Below are 23699 nucleotides of genomic sequence, written 5' to 3'. Positions count from 1 at the left end.
AAGAAGCTGGGCATGGTCATTCCAGCTACTGCAGAAGGTGAGAGGGGGAGGAGGAGGGTCTCAGAAATAATCAGAGCAGAACAGGGCTAGAGGCATGGCTCAGTCGGTAGAAGGCCTGCCTAGCAAGGGGTCATCCTGAATTCAAACCCTAGTTTTGCACACCCTCACCCTCACCCCCCAAAAACATTCGTCCTTTGTGGTCAGATAGTAGAGTGCTTGTCTAGGAAGGCCCTGAGTTCAAGCCCCAGTACCACCACCAAAAAAGAAAATTGTTCCCTTGGGTCCACAGAGGTTTTTTTTTTTTTTTTTTTTTTCTTTTTTTCACTAATTTGTGATTATCTTTACTTTAAATCTTAACATCTTTAGTAAACAATCTTTATTGAAAATAAAGGTATAAAATGTTGGCAGGTTTCTGTGTCATTTTGGTTGTTCTTCTGTTCCTACAAGAATCAGGCTTTGTTTGCAGAACAAGATCTTCCTCACAGTTGAACTTTTTGTGAATAATCTTCAAGGACCCACTCTATGGAAAGAGCGTCAGTGTTCTAGCTCTCGTGCTGGTTTTCTCAGTCTCTGATGTGTGAGGAAAAAGGATTCCTTCTGAACAGCCAAAGAGAAGATTTAGACATTTTCCTTCTTTGAGAGATGATATTGGTGATAATCTCTAGGTCAGTGCTGTCCAGGAGTACCTTCTATGATTTGTATTTGTGTCACGCAGGACTGGAACTATGAGTCACATATGGCATTGAATACTTGAAAAGTGGCTGATGTGACACAGATTTTAAATTTTTAAAAATTTTGCTGTGCACAGTGGCTCATGCTAGCTCCTAGCTACTCAGGAGGCAGAAATCAGGAGGATTGCAGCTTGAGGCTAGCCCAGGCAAATAGTTAGCGGCCCAGGCTGCCTAGACATAAATGCAAGACCCTATTTGAAAAATAGCTAAAGCAAAAAGGGCTGAGGTGTGTGGTTTAAGTGGTAGAGCATCTTCCTAGCAAGCATAAGGCCCTGTGTTCAAATTCTAGTAAAGTAAATGGCCTTGTGGTCAGTGTATTGGACAGCACATCTCTAAGAGCATTTGTTCCTCATGGTTGTCTCAAGTTTTGTTTAAGGTATTTGTGACCTAAAGAATGAAGTTCCTTTAAAAAGAACCATGTTTTGGACAGGTGCCTGTGGCTCATACCTGTAATCCTAGCTACTTAGGAGGCAGAGATCAGGAGAATCGAGGTTTGAAGCCAGAACCAGGAAAATTGTTCACGAGACCCAATCTCAAAAAATAAACCTATCATCAAAAAAAAAAAAAAAAAAGGGCTGATGGAATGGATCAAGGAGTAGACCTTTAGTTAAAACCCCTGTACTGCCAAAAAAAAAAAAAAAGAGCCATCTTTTGAAGATGCATGACACTTTCAGAAATATTCATGGCTTGATCACTGTTCAGGGTTATCCATTCAGTAAAACACTTGTTAAACTATAATGTGCACTTTGATGATGTTGGGACTAAGACTGTACTGGACTTCGCCATCATGGGCTATAGGGGTGGGGAGACAGATCTTGGACAGGCAACTATAGTCAGTTGCCTGACTATAGGGGATGGCCCTGAGTTTGATGGGACACCAAGGCAGGCTGAGATGCTCTAAGACTTGGTAAGTCTTCTGAGGACTGTGATGAAGTGCTGAGGCCTAAGGATGAAAGAGTTGGCAGTTGGTACTTTTCTAGGCACAGATAGTGAGTTTGAAGCTCTGGAGGTGTAAACTCTTGGAAAAATCAGTTTTATTTTTGGTTTGTGTTTACTAGGCAGACAAATGTTGTTTCTGAGAGAGTAGAGACTGCTGGTGATTGTCCTGCCCTGGAATAGCTGGTTGGGCCTGGGATCCATTCTCAACTCTATCACTTCATTCTTTAATTCACCCATATTGTGTGTGTGGTGCTTTGCTGGGTGTGGTGATAACAATGGTGGCAGAAGCTGCTTCTTCCTTGAGGAACTCAGAATTGAGTGTGCGGCCAGGCAATCTGCCAGCCCACATGAGTGTCCATGTCATTCAGACTGAGAAAAAGCATCTCACTGAAGGAGTGATGCTTCGAGCTGGGTGGTCAGGGAGACTTGTCAGAGGAAGGACATGGGAGCTTGTTGCAAGGTGAGCAGGGAAGGGCAGATTGAACATCTGGAGGCTAGGTAAGGTAACCAAGAGTCTCAAATGTCAGAACCGGTAGTCCAGGTCTTTTAGGGCTTAAACAATAATGTAAAGATTTGAAAAAACTGACCATGTCCAAAGTGTTCTGGGGAAGCTGTTGAGATTTGTTTTCCACAAGTGTAGATCAGCTTTTTTCAAAGTGTATTTTTTCCATCCAACCTCAGATCTGCCTTCTCTTCTCCCACTTTTGTGAGAAAAAGGCCTTAATGAAAGCAGTGTAAGAATTGGGACTAATGATCTTATTTAAGATGTTGGGAAATTTTTGTACTAACTGGGAAAATTTTCTTCAAAGAGCTAAAAGAAAAAGTTTTTTGAACAGGTAATATATTCATATGGTTCAAAATTACAAAAAGTGAAAAGACTATTTGATGTGAAAAGCCTTTTTCCCACATCGCTAAGCAAATACATGTTCTGTATACCCTTTGCCCAGAGTAGCTCCTTGTATGTGCTACTCCAATGTAAGTGCATTTTGGACTGATAAATATCTCAAGAGCTATTGAAAATACTAACATTAGAAGAGTAGACTTCATTCTAAGTCTTGTTTTAGTGGTAAAGTGTTTGGGTGTTGCACTTAGATAAATAACAAATGAGTTTAGTGTTTATATAAATAGAATTAAAGTTAAAAAATTAATTTCATCTTAAATAACAGGTGTTTTGTTACTGTGATCAAAATGCATGTCATACAGCCAGTGTACATCAACAATATGGTTTCTTAGTTTCTGGAAAATACTTTTTTTTGCTGTTATTGTTTTTGTGGTACTGGGGTTTGAACTCAGGACCTTCACCTTGAGCCACTCCAGCCCTATTTTTTTTTGTGATGGGTTTTTTTGAGATAGGGTCTCACAAACTATTTGCCCAGGCTGGCTTTAAACTGTGAGCCTTCTGATCTCTGCCTCCTAAGTGGGTAGGGTTACAGGCATGAGCCACTGGCACCTAGCTAGTTTCTGAAAAAGATTCTTCAAACTTCTAGCTTTTATTACTTACCTTATTAGTTGATGTACAGATATCTATAGTTGAACTCCCTATATCAAACAGATAAAATAAAAAATCAGTTTTTTGCTTGGTAAGCCTTCTGAGAATATTCACATTAGCCCAGACCTTTTAATTAATTTCATTAATTGTGAGATTGTAAAACACTGAAGATGACCCAAAAGCCTGGTAGTAAAGAAAGGGTTAAAATCAGAGAGGCTCCCTCTGAAGAGTAGTTTGACCTCTGCTCTGGCAGCTTGTTGGGCGGTGGGTATTGCAGATAGGGTAGGTACTTCAGAGGGCAGGAATGGTTGAGAATCAAAAAATACAAAGGGTGGAGAACAAAGATAATAATGAGATCCTTTTTAGAAGTCAAAGGTATGTGTTAATGTGCATACAGTTTAAGAAGTTTCTAAGGCTTTGGGCCTTGGCTCTAGCAAGTGTGCACCACCCCCCAAAAAAAAAAGTTTCTAGAGGGAAATCTCTAGAAATATTTTCAGGAAATTAAGGAACTGAAGATACTGGGGGCCTTTCTACCTTTCATTTTGTGTGCTTGTTTTTTTTGGTGGTAGGACTAGGGTTTGAACATAGGGCTTTGTCTTTACAAAGCAGGCACTTTACCACTTGAGCTGCTCCTCTCGTCCATTTTGCTGTGGTTATTTTGGAGATGGGGTCTTGAAAACTATTTGCGTGGATTGGCCTTGAACCACGATTCTCCCAATCTCAACCTCCCAATTAGCTAGGATTGCAGGCGCTAGGCTCTGTGTGCTTTTTTCTAAAAAACAAAACCAGGACCATTGTAGCTTAAAGAGTGCTTGCCTAGCATGTGCAAAGCCCTGGGTTTGATCCCCAGCACTGCAAACAATAACAACAAAAATCGTAAGTGTTTTCTTTTGTGAAATGAAAAACTAGTTAAAAACAGATAAAACATCCTTTGTATTTATTTACTTTTTGCATTCCAGGGGATTGAACCAGGGCCTCATGCATGCTAGACAAGGCTCTACAGCTGAGCTATAAAAACCTTAACCCTAGCCCAAAACATCTTTGTTTTAATATATACACTTACATATACATATTTTTCTATTTTCAGTTAGGAGAATCTGTTAAATGGTGACAAGTAAGAGTTTGGTTGATTCTTGTTGCAAAACCTTGAAATCGCTAGTAAGAATTATTATTTGGAGAAAGTGTAAATTGCAGACATCCAGAGACATGAAGATGTGATTGTGTTTCACTGTGATGTCCAGTTGTCACTTCCTTTGTCACAAGTTCCATTTTTTGGTCTTTTTATTAGAGGTTTCTCATCAATACACTGGAAGCTACAAGACCTGAATCAACCAGTGTTTCTCTGAGTGTTTTGAAATGATGTCACATTTTTTAGTATGAGCAACATTTATGGTACTAACTACTTTGGATACCAAATGTTACATGTAGATTGTCACATTCTCTTATAAAAGAAAATAAAGTACATCTTTAAAATACTTTTTTCTACCCTTTTAATCTCATGTGAACACCAAAAATATTTTTAAAAAATAATTTGGAGCTTGGAGTGAAAAACATTCCAGATGTTATCACTGGGCACTGAAGCTAATGAGTTGGCCCTGGGCACTGATGCAGTACCCAGGGCCAACTGAAGAGAAAGAGGTGGCCTTAGAAGAAGAAAAGCTTCCTTAACTCAGACCAGTAGGCTTAAAAAATCAAAGCTGGCTGTGGATAGCCTACCTCAGTTTCTGACTCTTTTCCCCATGTCACACAGAGAATGGTTTAGTGCTCCCTTCCTTGGTCCATGTGCTTTCAAGCAGATACTATTGTCTCCTCTTTGCTCCCTCTTCCCTACCCTTCCTAACCAAAGTAGCATACTATACGCATAGCTGTGGACCGTATATATTCGCACATGGAGGAGAGCTTTTGCATTTTGCCTAATAATATTCCATTATATGAAATATGCCATAGTTGATTTAATCTGCTCCATCTGATGGGCATTTAGTTTTCAGTAGTCTTGTCCTTTCATAAACAGTGCTTACAGTGCTTTATTTTATTTTATTTTTGGCAGCACTGGAGTTTGAACTCAGGGCCTCAGGCTTGCTAGGTAGGCGCTCTTAACCACCTCTTGAGCCACTCTGCTAGCCCTTTTTGTGATGTTGAAGAAACTTAAATTATAAATTTAGCTCTTCCCTTTGACTTGTAAGTGCACAGAATGAAAACGGGAGGCTAGCTGCATTTCAGGACTCAGTGGTTTAGGGTACAGTGTAACTGAAAACAGACTGAGTCTGTCTTGGATGTTTTTTTTTTTTTGAGACAGGGTCTCACTGTGAGCATAGGCTAACTTGGAACTTGCTATGTAACCCAGATTGTCCTTGAACAAGCCATCCTTTTGCCTCCCTGGTGCTGGGATTACAGGTGTGCCTGACTTTCTTGGGTTCTTTAAGTGAAAGGTAAATAGAAGGCATTTCATTGAAACAGGATTTCCTAATGCCAAATGGAGAGAAACCATGAAGTGCATCTGAGAATGAAAAATAAAACGCTAAAATTTTGATTTACAGACTTTACCATTTCCAAGATGAATTATCTTAAAAATTGTATAAAAGTACATTTTTATAATCAGATATTTCCTGATTTATGTTATGGTTTCTCAGTTTCTGTTGTTTTATTTCAGTGACTTAATCTAATACCTTGGGTTGGTTTCCTTCTGCTTTCTTTAAACAGTGTAATTCTTATAGTATAATTTTTTTTCTTTTTTTGGAGCAGTACTGGGGTTTGAACCTGGCTTGCTAGGCAGGTGCTCTACCACTTGAGCCACTCTGCCAGCCCTATTTTGTGTTGGATATTTTTGAGATAGGGTCTCACGAACTATTTGCCTGGGGGAACCTCGATCCTCCTGATCTTTGCCTCCTAAGTAGCTGGGATGACAGGTGTGAGCCACTGGTGCCTGGCTTAGTTTAAATATTTTAAGTGAACTTAGTGGGTATGTTTCCACCTGAGGCTTCTCCTGGACAGATTGTTCTGTAACATGAGTATTTGTCCCATAGTTTAGTTATAAAGGTACAAATTTATAAATCTCAAAGCCCTCTGCTAAGCCCTTATATTTATACTAGAGGCTTATTATTTTTTTGTTTGTTTTGTTTTTGGTGGGACTGGGGTTTGAACTCAGGATTTTACACTTGCAAAGCAACACCTTTAGTCCATTTTGTTCTGGAGATGGGGATGGGGGTCTCAAAAACTGTTTACCCAGACTGGCCTTGAACCGAGATCCTTTTGATCTCAGCCTCCCAAGTAGCTAGAATTACAGGCGTAAGCCACGGGTGCCAGGCTAAAATTTTTTAATTTTTACTTTTCTGCATATGCTGTGCTTTGATGAGTGACCTTTTTTTTTTTTTTTTTTTTTTTTTTTTGGGTAATAGGATCTCATGTTGTCTGAGTAGCCCAGGTTGATCTCAAACTTGTTAGCTTCCTGCCTAAGGTTTTTGAGTAGCTTAGACTACAGGTGTGTATAACCACATCCAACCTTTGGTGAACGATAATAGAATGAACTAACAGTAATCTTCCCCAAGAAGTCCATTCCTCATTCAGAGCATTCTAGTGGGGTCCTTCCTACGATAATAGGGAGGTCCTTCTCGGTATATCAGATTCACATCCTCCTATTGAGGGAATCCTGACATCTTGGAGGGTTTTTTCCTTGAAATTGATGACTGCATCAAACAGCTGTTGCTGCTTAGCTTGCTGTCTTCCATCCCTGCTTATTTGGAAAGGTCTTCCCTCAGAGTCCTTTCCCTCTAAAATTCTAATGGGACATTTACCTGTTATTTGAAGTATTCAGACTCCATTTGCTTCCTTATTTCACTTGACTGTAGAATAAGATGCAGTTTTAGTTTGTGACGTAGCATCCATCGGTTGTCTTCTTCAGTTGGACTATAACCATTTGGGAAGGCTGACCTTTATTTATGTCTCAAATAAACCTAATCAGTCAGTCAGGCAGGGGGAAGGCCCAGAGCAGCAAATTCTTCCCCACTGCAGGAAAGAACATGGAAGGAAGCATTTGCCCAGCCAAAGGGAGCCATTCTCCAGATTAGATTCTTGAGAGTGCAACTTTTTGCTCATACCAGATCATTCACTATTCAGGATGAAATAAAACCTCATTCTGTACTAATTAGGAGATGGTATATCTGAATTTTAGAAGGAATTTGCTTTAATTATTCCCTAGCAGTTACTGTTAAAAAAAAAAGTTATATGTCTTTTGGGAACTTGTTTAATTGCCTAGGTAAAAATTACTTTTTAGCTGGTCTTGTTGGGTCACGTCTATAATCCTGTTGGGGAGGTGGAGATTAGGGGAGTTGATGTTTGAGGCCAGCCCGGGGAAAAAACTTTGTGAGATTCCCATCCCAGCCAATAAAAACTGGGCATGGTAGAACGTACGTGTCTTCCTAGCTAGGAAGGAAGCATATATAGGGGAATCTTGATCTCGGCAGGCCCAGGCATAAATTTGAGATCCTATTCTCAAAAACTACAGCAAAAAAGGGGATTTGGGGTATGGCTCAAGTGGTAGGGCGCTGCCGGCAAGTGGGAAGCCTTGAAGCTCAAACCCCATACCACCAAAAATAAAAAATTACTTATAATGGCATAAATGATAATAAAACATGTCTGTCTCCCTCCCTCTCTCTTTGTATTTTTTACTCTCCACTGTTGGAGAGTTACTACATTATATATTTGTATAGTCCCTAAGATTTTCAAGGCCAAGTAAGCTTCACTGTTCCAGAATTGCCAGAGATCATAAAAGCTGAGTGCATTCATGGCTACACCATAGAGACGGGGCAGTGGTTGAGCGCCTGTGCTGGACCAGGATAGTGCCAGGTCCTTGAGAGGCATTGTCTTATTCAGCTCTGAGTTGCCTTGTGACAGTGATAATAATGACTAATATTTATTGCGCTTTTATTGCATGCCAGGCTCAGTGTTGAGTGCCATATATACGTTGCATGATTAGATTCATCCACTGTTCTCCAGGCAGGTGCTGCTGTGTACTGTTTTCTTGCTGAGGAAGCGTGCACAGGGCAGGGATGTGCAGTAATAGTGACACCTTCTTATTACATCGGACAGCGCCTCCTGTGTTACATCTAACCAGCTTTTTTTTGGCAGTATGGGGATTGAATTCAGGGCCTCATGCTCGCTAAACTACTCATGCTCTGTCACTTGAGCCACCTTGCCAAACCCTTTTCTGTGTTGGGTATTTTTGAGGTAGGGTGTCTTGAACTATTTGCCTAGGCTGGTCTTGAACGACATTCCTCCTGATCTCTGCCTCCCAAGTAGTTGGAATTATACCACCAGTGCCTGGCTCAGATTTTTTTTAGATTTACAAAAGTCGTATATGATAATATACGACATGGTGTTTTGAAGTATTGTGGGTTGACTAAATCAAGCTAATGAATATATGTGTTACTTTACATTGTATCCAGTAGTGACTGCCATTAAAAGTTCTTTTTCAAAGTTTTTCAAAGTTTTTCTAGGGTGATTTTCAAAGTTTTCAAAGTTTTTCTAGGGTGATTGAATAGAAGCATTCAGCTTTGCAGTGATTTAAGAGAAGCATTTGAAAGTCAGTTTTTTTTGTTTGTTTGTTTGGTTGGTTTTTTTTGGCGGTACTGAGGCTTAAACTCAGGGCATCACACTTGCTAAGCAGGTGCTCTACCACTTGAGCCACTCCACCAGCTAGAGTCAAGAGTTTCAATAGAAGTAATGGCAAAGAACAAAACAAAACAAAACCCTCTGGAATACTAGAGAAAGCAGACCTTTTCCACAGGGAATAGGGATACTAGCGAGAAACAAGGAGTGTATGAAGGGAGAAGGTTATTTGTGGGAAGGTTTCACACCTGGAAGTAGAGAACTAGGAATACAACAAAACAGTATTTAAACTCCTGTGTAGCTTATTTCTTCCGTTACCAGTTCTTCGTCTACATTTAGTTCTTGCTTCAGCTTCAGGACTGAAGTTGCGTGAAGGGCTCCAGGGGTCAGATTCTAGGATTCTGGAAGGTAAGAGGTGTGAAGAGAAAGATGAGTCAATGTAACACTCCGAGACAACTTGTTGGGTTTTTTTGTTCTGTTTGTTTCTGTTTTCGGAATATAGTAATAAATGTGAAAGTCACTATTTTTTTATATCTTTGACTAGATAAGAACTGTTGAAAGTGATAATGTCTGCTCTGTAATTCATGCACTCATTCATCACACAGGTGTTTTTTGAGTGCCTACTACATGCTAAGCATTTTGTGCCAGGCACTGAGTAGACACTGGTGAGCTAGACAGCATCCTTGCTCATGGAACATATACCCTTGTGAAGTGTGAATGTGAAGTGGGTGTTTTAACTCATTTGGTATGTCTGTAGCATATAAGAGTTTATTTTTTTGGCCAGTAGAAGGTATGATAAATTATTTGTTCATGTTTTGATAGAAAAACTTTCAATACAGACAATCTGGGGCTTGAAATGAAATTCAAAGAAAAAATAAGATACATGTATTTTTGAGGCAGAGTCCCCCTTATGTAGCCAGGCTGGTCTTGAGCCTTCGTCTTCCTGCCTCGTTCTCCCAACTGCTGGAAAAGAATAACATCTAAAGACAGAAAGAGGAGACTTTATCATCTACTTATTTACTGTGGTACTGGGGTTTGAACTCAGTTCCTCATGTTTGCTAAGCAGGTGCTCTGCCACTTGAGCTACACTACCAGCCCAAAGAAGAGACTTCAGAAAACTTGAAGAAATGTGTATTTTGTGGGTAATTTGTTTGGTGATGCATATGAGACTGTTCTTAAAACTTTTTAAGTGTTATTGGCTAGGATTACAGGCATGAGCCACTGGCACCCGGGTGTGTTGGGTGTTTTTGAGATAGGGTCCCTCAAACTATTTGCCAACACTGACCTGGAACCTTGATTCTCCTGATCTCTGCTTTCCAAGTAGCTAGGATTGCAGGTGTGAGCCACCAACACCTGCCTTAATTTTTTTATTTTTTGGTGGTTCTGGGGTTTGAACTCAGGCCTTCACACTTGCAAAGCAGGCACTTTACCGTTTGAGCTACACCTCCAGTGACTGGACAGATTAATTCAGCCTCTTACCTGCTTTTTTTTTTTTTTTTTTTTCCCTCCCCTCCCCTCCTTTCAGTTCTGGGATTGAACCCATGGCCTCATGCATGCTAGACAAACGTTCTACCACTAAGCTACACTTTTTTATTTTTTATTTATCTATATTTATTTATTTAATGGTACTGGGGCTTGAACTCAAGGCCTACACCTCAAGCCACTCCACCAGCCCTTTTTTTATGATGGGGTTTCTGTCAAGATAGGGTCTCACCAACTATTTGCCTGGTGGGCTGGCTTTGAACCATAATCCTCCTGATCTCTGCCTCCTGAGTAGCTGGGATTACAAGTGTTGAGTCACTGGCGCCCAGGTGTTTTATTTTTAAAATTTTAGGATCTTGCTAAGTTACTCAGGTTGATCTTGAACTTGTGATCCTGCCTTAGCCTCCTGAGCAGATGGGATTACAGGTGTATGTTCCCTCTCTCCTCCCCCTGCCCTGCCCTGCCCTGCCATTTTATTTTTTATTTTGTTTTGAGACAGAGTCTTGCTGTGTTACTTCGGCTGTTCTCTTACTCCTAGGCCCAGGTGATCCTTCAGCCTCAGCCTTTTGAGTAGCTGGGACTACAGGTGTGTAACAGTACTCAGTTCATCTTGGTGTTTGATTAGGTAAAATGGGAAGTGTCTTCCCCCCCCCCGCAGTAGTAGTCTGTTCTTTGTTTAAAATGAAATACTAATTTCTTTTTGTTTGTTTATTTGTTTGAGATAGGATCTTGCTTTGTAAGCAAAATCAGGCTAAACTCGAAGTCATGAAGTCCTGCCTCAGCATCCTGAGTGCTGGGATTATAGGTGTGCGCTACTGCACTTGGCAGAATACCAATTTCTAATCATAATAAATAAGACAGGTGTCATAGCTTGTGTGGGATACCATTTATCTTTCAGTGTTCAGAAGCGGTCATCACCTGAGCAGAATCTTTGTACATATTTGGGTTTTCAGATAAGTATTGAAATGTCCTCTATTATTTTGCTTGGTTGTGACTTTCTCTGTCTGAAGCCCTTACATTTTCCTTCTTCTTCACTTGGGCCTCCCTAGCTTTGTGTGGGTATGAATAGACTGGGAAGCTGTAGCTTGTTTTTCTCTCATATCAGCTTAGTGATAGGATGGGCTCTAGGTTGGTGTCCAGGAAGCTCCAGAAAAGAGAACATTTCTTTTCTCTAGCCATAGAAATGTGACAGGTGGTGTTTGGTATTTGATATGTGACCAGGAAGACTCCTGAGGGCTAAGTCCCTGAAAGTAGTATGCCTAAAAACTTGTGTGGCCTCAGCTTTACTTTCTCTTCAGGCTCTGGTGATTAGCAGAGAAAAGGGAACTTCCCTAGGGTTGGAAGTGGTAGCTCTCAATCTTGAATCTTAAAAACTTGCGACAATTCTGATTGCTGTTGCTTAACCTGCATGTTGGGACACTGGCATGCAGAAAGCCTAGCTGTGCCATGTTGCAATATCCTGCCTGCTTGCCTTCCTCATTGTCCTTCATCCTCGTTCTCCTGCCTCCTTGTTCTCCTTCATCCATTTTCAACTAGAATACAAAGAAAAGTGGTGAAAAGAAGGGTGATGGTATGGGTATATACGAAGCCCATCTTGACTTTAAAAAAGCTACACCCAGTATATATGTATTTTATTTTAATTTTGGTTTTGGGAGGGACTGGAGGATTTGAGGTCAGGGCTTTGAACTTGCAAAACAGGCACTCTACCACTTGAGCCACACCTCTAGCCCTACACCTAGTATATTTGGACACATGTGCATATATGTTCAGACTGTTGGATGAAGTAAGAAGTAGTCAAGTAGTCTTTTTTTTTTTTTTTTTTTTCTTGGAGGTACTGGCGTTTGAACTTAGGGTCACTTAAGCTCTTCTGCCAGCCCTAGTAGTCAAGTCTTGCTGCACCCAAACAGTTGTTAGATTTATTTGGACTAAAATAGGTGAGGAAAAGTGATCAAGGTGGAATGAGACAGGCCAGTCAAAACTGAAACCACATTAACCAAGGAAATGCACAACTATAAAAATTGCCTGTGTGCTTGGTAAGAAAATTGTTTTGTTAGGATGTTATAAACTAACCACCGTCTGTGACACGAGATGTCCTAGTCGTGGAAAATGCAAGCAAGGGTCTTACGATGAAGAGATTAAGCACTTTGTCCAAGGACACATGGCCAGGATTTAAGTCAGGATATGAACTCCTGGGTTCAGCTTTTCTGTTGTGGGTTTATGTAGGTTTATTTGGGTTTGCTATTCTCTGGCCTGGCCTCCTTGCCCCAGGAAGTGATGCTTAAAAGAGCCTTTCAGGAAATTCCGCAAGTTGTTGCACACTTTAAGTATAACATACTTGGAGTGTGTTTGCTGTTGCTTTTTTGTTTTGTTTTGCTTTTGGAGATTCACTATGTAACCCAGGTTGGCTTTGAACTTGTGATCCTCCTGCCTCAGTGCTTTGACTGCACCATGCTCAGCGTGTGTTTTCTTCTTTGACTTAGTCTCTTCATCCTCACCCCAGGCAAATAGGGAGGAAAGCTGACTTCTGTTGTAACACTCCACTTTCTGGTTTGGATGAAGTTTCATTTTCATGCTTGTGGATCGAGGATCACTGGATTTTTAAAAAATGGAGTTTTAAGAGTGCTGTGTGTGTTTTAAAAAGTGTGTGTGCATGTGGGCAAAGCATGGGAGGCAGCATGCACAAAACATTAGTTATGGTGGAGAGAATCTTAATTTCTTTTTCTTCTGGTGCTGGGGATCAAACTCACTGCTTCACACATGCTAGGGAAATGTTCTGCCACTGAGCTGCATCCCTACCGTTCAACTTTATTTCATACAATTTATATCTGAAGACCTTAGTGAATTTCCAAATTCAGGAGAGTGTGGTAGCATAAGAGCTATGGATTGACTCACAGAAGTGGGGTAGTCCTCTGGGTACCACCATGAGCTATCTCATGGATCTGTCTACTCTTCCAGAATCAGATTCCTGTCTTCAGAATGACAAGTCTTGTGACCCTGAAGAAGCACTCGAAATAAAGGGGACCTCCTATGAAACAATTGACCTCTATCCTTCAGAATTGTCAATTATGGAAGTCCAAGGCTGCAGAGTCTTTCTAGATTAAATGAGATGACAGAGACATGACAGCTAAATGCACTGGGATCATGAATGGGTCTTTATCAGGAAAAGGAGTGTATTAAAGGACATTATTGGGACAACAACAAAGTTTGAGTAGGGACAGTATATTATGTATATACTCAATCTTACACTTCCTGAATTTGATAAGTGTACTGTGATTATATAAAAGGATATTCTTAGGAGATACACCCTGAAGTATTATAAGGAAAGGATCCTACTGTCTGAAACTTGCTTTCCAGGGTTCTGCAAAAACTGTGTGTGTGTGTGTGTGTGTGTGTGTGTGTGTGTGTGTACGTGTGTGTACATGTGTACATACCAGGAAAGCAGCACTTCATTCCTTGTGGTCAGCTGAGAAGAAGTAGGTGTGTGTTAGAGCTGGTTTGCTAGGCAGCTAAGTTCAGATAACTTTGGGAGCTGGAAAGAGGTGCTGGACAGTTCTGCATGCGTAGCCTGAAGAAAGTTTGCATAGGTACTGTGTTCAATCTCAGTGGATTTGGAATGTGGTTTTCAAACCAAAAGAACATCCAGAAAAAAGCTTAGTGATGTATGTGGCAGCTCACTGTGTTAATGGTTGGAAAGTAGGATACATCGGAAGTGTTAGGTGGTAAAAGAAGGCCAAGACTTGTGAGTGCTGGGACCCTATTCTTTTGTATACTATGTTCAGGAGTTTGGATTTCAGAAATGGTGGATATGTCAGGATGCTTTTAGCTGCTCTTACATTAAACTCCAGCTGAACTGACTTAAACCTTAGGAAGTGTATTTTCTCACATTACAAGAAATTGAAAGGTAGGGAAGTCCCAGGGTTGGACAATTCAGCAGCTAAGACTTCACAAACTCAGGTGTTGGTATTTTTTTTGCTGTGCCCATCTTTATTGTGACAGTGGTGGCGAATCCTTTGTTGGTTGCAAGATTGTTGCCATAGGCCCATGACAAAACCTGGTGATAAAAAGATTTCTTCCTGAGCATCCCTTATTATTAGGAAGGAAAACCTTTCCAGAATGATTTTGGCCAACAGATGTTCAGCTTCCTTTGGCTGGGATTATGTCCCTTGCACAGGGAAGGTGGTCATGGGGCTTGGCTTATTTTGTCACTCTCTGCCTTGTGGCCAGGGAAGATGCTGCCCTGCCTTAGAGGAATCTCCAAGGTAGCCACCTCAGATCCATATGGGCTTTTCAGCAGTGAAGAGAAGGTGTTGATAAACAGACATTAGGGTTTGCCACACTGGAGGAAAAGTTGTTAAATTTCTACAAGTGGGAGGTTGGACAGCAGGTAGGTGTGTTTAAAGAAAAAAAAAGCCACATGCACCCATTACCCCATTATTTTGCCAGTATTTTTGACATGTTACATTCCAGCCATGTTCTAATCTTAACTCTGTACCATTTCACATATATATTCCATTGGCATGTTTTTCTGTAACATTCACACATTTCCTACATTTCTGCAGTCATCACAACTATTTAATAGATATATAATTTTATAACACAGCAATTATTTAAGCTTTCTGTTATTAGACACTAATAATAGAAGGATAATGCTTACTAAGTATGTATCACCCACAGACACTGCTTGTTCTCAGTACTTTCTAGTTATTGATTCATTTAGTTCTTAGTGCTCCTAGGAGTGTATGGGGCCATTACCCCCCTGGGTTTCAGATGAAAAAACTGAGGCAAAGAAGGCTGAGTAATCTGTCCAAGGTTATACGGCTGTTAAGTGGGGAGCTAGAGGCAGAGCGAGGGTTCAAGTATAGGCAGTTTCAGCCTAGTCTGTCCATTACTTGGATATTGTTAGATTTTTTTTTTTCTGTTACAGATCGCATACCTTGTCTTGCACATGCATGCACAGCCCTTTCTCTGTGGGTTGAGGGGCACATGAGGAGATGAGAGAATAGAGATTATACAGATTAAAACACACTTCAGAGAATTGTTGTTCTGAGAGGAGCCAGAAAAAAGGAGTTGTTTTAATTTTCATTGGTTTGATAACCAGGAAAGATGATGTATTTTGTTTACTGTTTTACCTTCTTTTGAGGTGCTTATCTGTGTATGTGTTTTGTCCATTTTTACTTGGGAGATTGTGCTTCTCATTTAATTCCCATCATTCAGTATCTTAATTTTGTTTTTAACTATTTTTAGCTAGTATGTATCTATTATTTTTGGCATCCTCAACACTTTGAGAAATTACTAATCTCATTTGTTTTGTGTTGGGTATTTTTGAGATACCAGCTCTCGAACTATTTTTGAACTGTTTGCCCAGACTGGCTTTGAGCCTCAATCCTCCTGGTTTCTGCCTCCTGAGTAGCTAGGATTACAGATAGAAGCCACCGGCACCCAGCATAATTTAACTGTTAAATATACAGTCACTTAAGGTTGAGCTTTAATTTCCCCATATTGCTGTTCATGTAGCCTAATGTCCAATTAATTTTTTACTCCCTCCCACTCATCTTTCTTTTTCACAGTCTTGCTACACAGCCCAGGCTGGCCTCCAACTCATGATCCTCCTGCCTTAGACTCCTGAGTGTGTCACCATGCTCAGCTTACATACATAAACCTTTTTTTTGGTGGTGGTACCAGGGATTGAATATAGGGCCTCATGCATGCTAGGCAAACACTTAACCACTGAGCTACATCCCCAGCCCACACACATGTATTCTTAAAAGCATTTAATTTAGTGAGTTTTTGGACTTCACATTGTTGTCCTTCAATTTGTCTACTGAGTTTTCCCTTATGCCACGCTATTTAATTATTTTAGGATATGATAAAAATCTGGTAGGGCTGGCCCTCTTCTCATCTTTGTTTAATGTTTCCTTTCTCTGAACTTGAAAAATATTTTCTGAAATGAAGTTTCAAATCATTTTAAGTTCTTTTTTTTTTTTTTTTTGCGATCCTGAGGTTTGAACTCAGGGCCTCACTTGCTAGGCAGGTGCTCTGCCACTTGAGCCACACCCCCAGCCCCTCAAATCATTTTGACATTATTCTTAAAACATATTACTGTTCTGTGTTAAATGCCTCATTAGGTTAAGATCATAGTAACGTATGACAGTTGGAGAGCTATTATGGTTGCTTAGGTTCTCATTTCCATTTCTGTTTAATTTCTAGATTTTGGATCATTGTTTGACTTGGAAAATGATCTTCCTGATGAGCTGATCCCCAATGGAGGAGAATTAAGCCTTTTAAACAGTGGGAATCTTGTTCCAGATGCCGCTTCCAAACATAAGCAACTGTCAGAGCTTCTTCGAGGAGGCAGCGGCTCTAGCATCAACCCAGGAATAGGAAATGTGAGCGCCAGCAGTCCTGTGCAGCAGGGCCTCAGTGGCCAGGCTCAAGGACAGCCGAACAGTACGAACATGGCCAGCCTGGGTGCCATGGGCAAGAGTCCTCTGAACCAGGGGGATTCGTCTGCCCCTAATCTGCCCAAACAGGCAGCCAGCACCTCTGGGCCCACCCCTCCTGCTTCCCAAGCACTGAATCCACAAGCACAAAAGCAAGTGGGCCTGGTGACCAGCAGCCCTGCCACGTCACAGACTGGACCTGGGATCTGCATGAATGCTAACTTTAACCCAACCCACCCAGGTCTTCTCAATAGTAACTCTGGACATAGCTTAATAAATCAGGCCCAGCAAGGGCAAGCGCAAGTTATGAATGGATCTCTTGGGGCTGCTGGCAGAGGAAGGGGAGCTGGAATGCCATACCCTGCTCCAGCCATGCAGGGGGCCACAGGCAGTGTGTTGGCTGAGACCTTGACGCAGGTTTCCCCGCAAATGGCTGGCCACGCGGGAATGAACACGGCGCAAGCGGGAGGCATGACCAAGGTAAGTGAGCTGAAGCGCTTGAAGGCTTTTTGCCTGATGGTGGGCTTTCCCTCCAAGTAACATTAATATGGTAAGGTGAGACTGTTCTCATTTTTGTCTGTCCTATAGGCCTTTACACATTTTACATGTTCTTCTATACCTATGTGGAAGATACCGGTTTGTTATTTAGAGCCCTCCTTTCTGGGATAACGATTTCTGTTCCATGTCTTTAGTGAGTTTTTTTGTTGTTGTTGTTTTGAAACAGGGTCTGGGTATGTAGCCCATGCTGCCCTGGAACTTCTTACAAGCCTCCTGCCTCAGCCTCCCAAGTGCAGAGATTATAGGTATATGCCAGGGATTGTCTTTTTTTTTTTTTTTTTTCCTAATCTTAGTTTTCTTACTAAAAGGGGATTCTTGGTTATTTTGGTGGTGCTAGGGTTTAAATTCAGGGCTTTGTACATGCTGGGCAGGTGTTCTTCCACTTGAGCCTCACTCCCAGCCCATGATTGCCAATTTTTAACTTCTGAGGAAAATATGTAAAAATAAGGCCACATGGAAAAAGGCAGCTTCTGCTGAGAAACAGCTTTTTAGTGCATCAGTGTATCTGGTAAAGGGCGCTTTTTCCTAGCTTGTGAAGTTCTTCCTCCTGTAGGTTCTTTCCACCTGGGAACGTATGTACTGTCCCAGACTCAGTTCTACTCATTGGAACTCATCTTGAGTTCCAAGATGGTTAGCTGCCTGCTGCTGTTCAGAGGGGATAAAGATTGGGCAGGGTCAAGGGGCTGTGGGGGTCCATGGGTCCTAGTGGAAACACTTAGAACAATGGTTCTCAAAGTGGGGTTCTCACACCAGGAGCTCAGTATCACCTGGGAGCTTGTTGGAAAGACAGACCTGCTAACTTGGAAACTGGGGGTGACCTAGCACTCTGAGCTTTAAGAATCTGCATGTGTTGGGGAGGCCTCCACAAGGCCTAGAACTCTGCTCTAGGAAAAGGCCTGGCCTGGGATTTGCAGTCACCAGGGGTGGCAGATGCCAAGATAGATAAGAGACAGCTGAAGAAGATGGGAGCTGACAAGGGAAAATGAGTGCAGAGAAAGAATCACAGGCTGATTGCCATTGAAGCTACAAACCCCACAGAGGTTCTGTGACCTGTGGTTTCTAAATGGCAGTCACCGGCCACTTATTTCAGTTCAATTCAGCAAATTTAGTCCCTATTAAGGAAAAGGGAGAAATAAGAGGAGAATACAGTTTCCCCTCAAGGTTGTTGAGAGCATGGGTGTCCAGTATAAAACCCTATGAATTTTTTTTAACTTGAGAAATAATTCCCAATATTAAAATTGCATTGGTCTCTTTTGAAATGTTAGTAGAGGGGAATGAAAACTTAAATTTTACTTGGACCTAACATTTGAAGAAGAGTCTGTATGTGCACAAGTGCATGTGCCCTTTACACTTTGATTGAGATGAGATTTCTAGTGGGTTTTTGGCTCTTGTGTAGATGGATAGTTGTACCCTTCTAATTCATCACTCCATTCCACGTTACCCAGTTTAAAAATCCTTTTTATTTTGGAGAATTTAAATTGAGTAGACATAATAGTATACTATAATGGCTTTAAAATTTTTGTCCCAGGTTCCCAAACAACCTTTAAAACTATTGTGGACCCTAAAGAGTTTTTTTAAGAGTCAGTATTTACAGAGTATCTTAAAATATATTAGTCGTCAAGCTTAGTGGCATTACATATATACAAATGATATGGAAAACTCTACTCTGCTACTTAACGATACAAGTTGGAAATCATTTTATGCTCTGAATAGCAGCAGTCAGTCATCCTTCATAGATACTATAGTAGTACCTGATTTGCATATGCGTATGTATATACATACACAATATTTTGAACCGAGGGCCTTATGCTTGATAGGCAAATGATCTACAACTTGAGAAACACCCCAGTCCAGATTGTGGCAGCACTGAGGTTTGAACTTAGGGCTTCATGCTTGCTAGGCAGGTGCTCTTACCACTTGAGCTATTCCACCATCCTGTAGTTTAACTTACAGGACAAGAGCCCTATAGGCTAGACATTTAGATTGTTTCTAATATTTATTTTGCTGCTGTCACAGTTTGCTTCACACATACTTGTGCATACACCTTTGTACAAGTGAATGACTGCTGAATAAATTCTTGGAAGTAGAATTTTGAGTTAAAGGATAGTGACCTTTTTTGTTGTTGTTGTTGTTTTGTACTAGAGTTTGAACTCAAGGCCTAGACCTTGAGCCACTCCACCAGCCTTTTTTTTTTTTTCCCCCCCCCAGATAGGGTTTCTTGAACTATTTGCCAGGGCTGGCTTCAAACCGCTATCCTCCTGATCTCTGCCTCCTGAGTGGTTAGGATTACAGGTGTGAGCCTCAGGTACCCAGCTGACATTGACATTTTAAGCAAACATGGATATTAACAAATAACTTCCTAAAAATACTGTGCAAATTTCACCCTCACTAAAGGTCGTCCCCTTTTTTATTTGACATATTTACCAAGAATATGGTCACATAAGTTTATAATATGATAGTATTATGTTTTTTACCAAGTGGATGTTTTCAGTTTTTAAGGAAATACATTTATCCATTTTTTCATTCATGTTATGTTTTCCTATTCCAAAATTGTAAATGGTCTCTCAGGTTGGATATGGTGGCAGTTACCTATAGTCTTGAGTTATTTAAGGAGGCCGCTGAAGCAGGAGGAGCATTTGAGCTCAGGAGTTTGAGACCAGATCTAACAACATGGCCAAATGCTGTCTCAAAAAATAAAATTAAGTTAATGAGACATAGCCAGAGTGGTGGCATACTTTTGTAATTGCAGCTACTCAGGAGGTGGAGAGGTGGAGACTGGGAAGGTCATAATTCGATACCAGCCCAGGCAAGAAGGATGTGAGGACCTCTTTCCCCCCACCCCCAATCTTAAGAAGCAAGATGGGTGTAGTGAGGGCATGCCTGTCATCCCAGCTATGTGGGAGGCATAAATAAGTCGATCAGGCTGGCCAGGGAAAAAACATGAGACCCTATTTGAAAAATAACTAAAGCAAAAAGGGCTAGAGCCTCTGCCTAGCAAGCACAGGCCCTAGTTCAAACCCCTGTACCACCAAAAAAAAAAAAAAAAATTGGCTCAGGAATATAGCCCAGTGGCAGAATGTTTATCTAGCAAGCATTAGGCTCTGGGTTCCATCCATAGTACTAAAAAGCAAACAAAATAAACCCTTCAAAATTATTTTGGCTAAGGAGCAATCCAGCAGTATTTTTTTCAAGTTATAGTTATCCGGATACAATTTATGTAGATATTGAAAGATCATTCTTCTTTTTTTTTTCTTTTGTGATATTCTACTTTTGGTGTATTCCTCCTTCACTTCTTGGGTCTAATTTGGACTTTTCTTTAAATACCATTGATCTTTGCCAGAAGCTTACTATTTTAGCTGTGCAGTGAATTTTAGTATGTGATGGTGGTAGTTACTCTTTAGAGATGTGATTCTCAGCCGTTCAAATATAATGCCTAGGGACTGAAGCTGTGACTCAGGTGGTACAGTACTTGCCTACCAGATGTGAAGTTCGGAGAGTTCTGAGTTCAAAACCCAGGACCTGCATAAATAAACAAACAATATAATGCCTAAACCCCTCTTCAGGGCAGTTAGATTGGAATCTCTGGGGGTCTGGCAAGGATGTGAGTATAATTCATGTACAGTTCCTCAGTGATTTTCTTGGTACCCAGGGATAAGGAGTACCGTTAAGACAAGTTTGGGACTGCTCCCCCGTCCCCGGCCCCCATATGACAGTTCAAACTCAGGGCCTTATGTTTGGTAGACAGGTGCTCTACCACTTGAGCCATGCCCCCAGCCCTGTTTCTCAAATTCTTAAAAGCTGATCAAAAAAAAAAAAGTTGGGAGTTTTGTACTGAGTCTTTTTTTTAGTTGTACAAAATAAGTTGATTGTATGGAAACTTATAAATCATTCCAAGAGGAATGTGATATTTTAACAGCTTTGTGGCTTTCTGAGTATTCTTATCCTGTGTATAAAAGCTGTATCTTCTCAGATGTTGCTCAGAAGCATAGTATAGTTTTGTCTATTAAAATACACCTTAAATTTATTGTGGTATGTATTATGGATTTCATTGTGATTTGGGATGAGTTCTATTTCATGGTCTAATTGGCTACTGTTTTAATATAGAAAAATGTTGGTATACATATAATCCTGCTACTTTATGGAATTCTTTTCATTCTATTACTTCTCCAGGTGATTCCCTTGGATTTCCTAAGTAAATAGTAATCTTTTGCTTTGTTGATATTTTTGTCTTCTCCTTGCCAATATTTCTACCAGTGTTTATGCTCTTGGGGATCTGCGTCTTGTTTCTGAGTTAAATGGAGGCATATCTCATGTTTTATTGTTAAGTGTAATGTGAGCTTAGTTGGAGTCAGTAGCATATTTTTTAAATTGAGGTATAATCTGTTTGTCACTTATTAGAGGTTAGGGTTTTTCACATTCCTTTCTAACACCTGTGGGAGACACCCTGAGAGTTTTTGCTTTTGTTTAATTATCTAAGTAGGTTTCCTCATACCAAATTGAGTTATTCCTATAGTTGTAAAATTTAATGTATTGCTGCATTTTATTTGCATGTGTTTCATTTGTAATTTGTTTCTCAGTAACCAGCGAGATTGACTTGTAATTCTTTCTGTGCTTTGTAAGATTTTTCTCATTAGTGTTATGTTAACCAATCAAAGATCATTTGGCAGTCTTTTATATCTGTTCTGGATAATTTAGGCAGCATCAACATGATCTGTTCCTTGAATTGAGAGACATCACCTATACAACTATGTGGGCCTGAAGTTTTTTATTTATTTATTTTTTGTTGTTGTTTTCCTTCCTTCTCCTTTCTGTGGAAGATAAGTTTTTGAGGTGGTCCTCTCCCCCAACCTAACCTGAGGAGTGACTTAAGATCTTGACAACTTTCTTGCTATTTCCTGTATGTATTGGCTGTTTGGGATTTTTTTTTTCCCCTTGAGTTGATACATCTCTCTTTTTAGGGAGGTGTAAATTTACTTTGATTTTGAGAAACACTAAAAAAATTTAACTCGTTTACACCTCAGTTAAAAGTATGAAGTAGGTACTACAGGTTAAGAGTCACACAGATGTTGAATAACTTTGATTACTGTAGTAAGTGGCAAAACGCTCGTTCAGCTTGTTCTTGGATCAGATTTATAATTTATATATATACATATATACACACGCACACACATACAGGCTGAACTTATTCTCCTGCCTCAGCCTTCTCAGTGCTGGGTTTATGCCCAGCTACAATATACATTAATAGAAAGTGCTTTTTTTTTTCCTCTTCTTTCCCCCACCCCCCATACTGGGGTTTGAACTCGGGGCCTATACCTTGAGCCACTCTACCAGCCCTTTTTTTGTGATTTTTTTTTCTGGCATTGGGATTTGAACTCAGGGCCTTCACTTTATGACACTTCACCAGCCTATTTTTGTGATGGGTGTTTTTGAAATTGAGATAGGGTTTGAAACTATTTGCCTGGACTGGCTTTAAACTGTGATCCTCCTGATCTCTGCCTCCTGAGTACCTAGGATTACAGATTTGAGCCACCGGCACCTGAATTATCCATGCTTTAAAATTCATTAACTTAAAGAGTTGTGCAAAAGTTCTTACAATTCTTAAATATTCTCAGTGTTTGTGATTATTTCCCCTTTCTCTTTCCTAGCTTTGTGTGACTCGTTAAGAAAACTTTGTGTATGTTTTTTGAGGTAGGATCTCCTTATATGATCCAGGCTGGCCTTGGAACTCATGATCCTCCTGTCTCAGCCTCCTGAGTACTGGCATTTTAGGCATGTACCACCATGTCAGGCAAGAAAATATTTAAAATAGAAAAAAGCAAGCCATTTCAACAACATGGCAATAATAACAAGATATGATACAGTTAAGTAAAGTCATTTCTCCATTTCAGCAGTAGCAAAACTTGATGAATTATTTTTTTTTAGGGATAACATTCTAGTTTTCTACTGAAAGTAACCCAAACACTTGTCCTAAAGAAGAAAAGCAAAAAAGATGAACTGATAGGGGATTTAGAAGCCACATTAACATTTAGATTAGTTTTCTGCTACAGGTGCTGAGGTGTTTTTCTGCAAAGAAAAGGTGGCTGATAGAAAAGGAAGGTAGGCAGTCAGAATCTTCCTGATTTTAAGCCTCTTCATTCTGGAGTAGAGGCTTGCATTTACATACAGACCCCTGGTGGCAATTGACCATCGTTGATGAGATACTTTGAACTCAGTCTTAGGCTTATTCGCATGAAGTGCTGGGCCCCTCCCTAGGGTTCTGATTCACCAGCTTTGGTGTGTGGCCTGAGAATTTACATTTCTAACCAGCTCCCAGGTGACCTAATTGTTCTGGACAGGAATTGTATCTTGGGAATCTGTGCTCTAAAGGAATGGAATAGCAGAATATAATCATTAAAGAATTGGAGAGCCAGCTGCTAATGGCTTAAACCTATAATCCTAGCTACCTCAGGAGGCAGA

The 23699-nt window shown here is 40.5% G+C and overlaps 1 protein-coding gene across 2 annotated transcripts in view; it reads left to right on the top strand.

Moving 5' to 3' along the window:
• Crebbp (CREB binding protein) overlaps positions 1-23699 on the top strand; it is a 127294-nt gene that overhangs the window by 10089 nt on the left and 93506 nt on the right. For both annotated transcript variants that reach the window (XM_074059246.1, XM_020156526.2), the window contains exon 2: positions 16453-17165. In XM_074059246.1, the coding sequence (XP_073915347.1) occupies positions 16453-17165 (713 nt within the window). The remainder of the gene's footprint in view (positions 1-16452; positions 17166-23699) is intronic.

This window comes from Castor canadensis, chromosome 17 (assembly GCF_047511655.1).
Source record: "Castor canadensis chromosome 17, mCasCan1.hap1v2, whole genome shotgun sequence".
In the NCBI taxonomy this organism is placed as follows: Eukaryota; Metazoa; Chordata; class Mammalia; order Rodentia; family Castoridae; genus Castor; species Castor canadensis.
The sequence above is the reverse complement of the archived record's forward strand: the minus strand, read 5'-3'. Positions and strand labels throughout refer to the sequence as shown.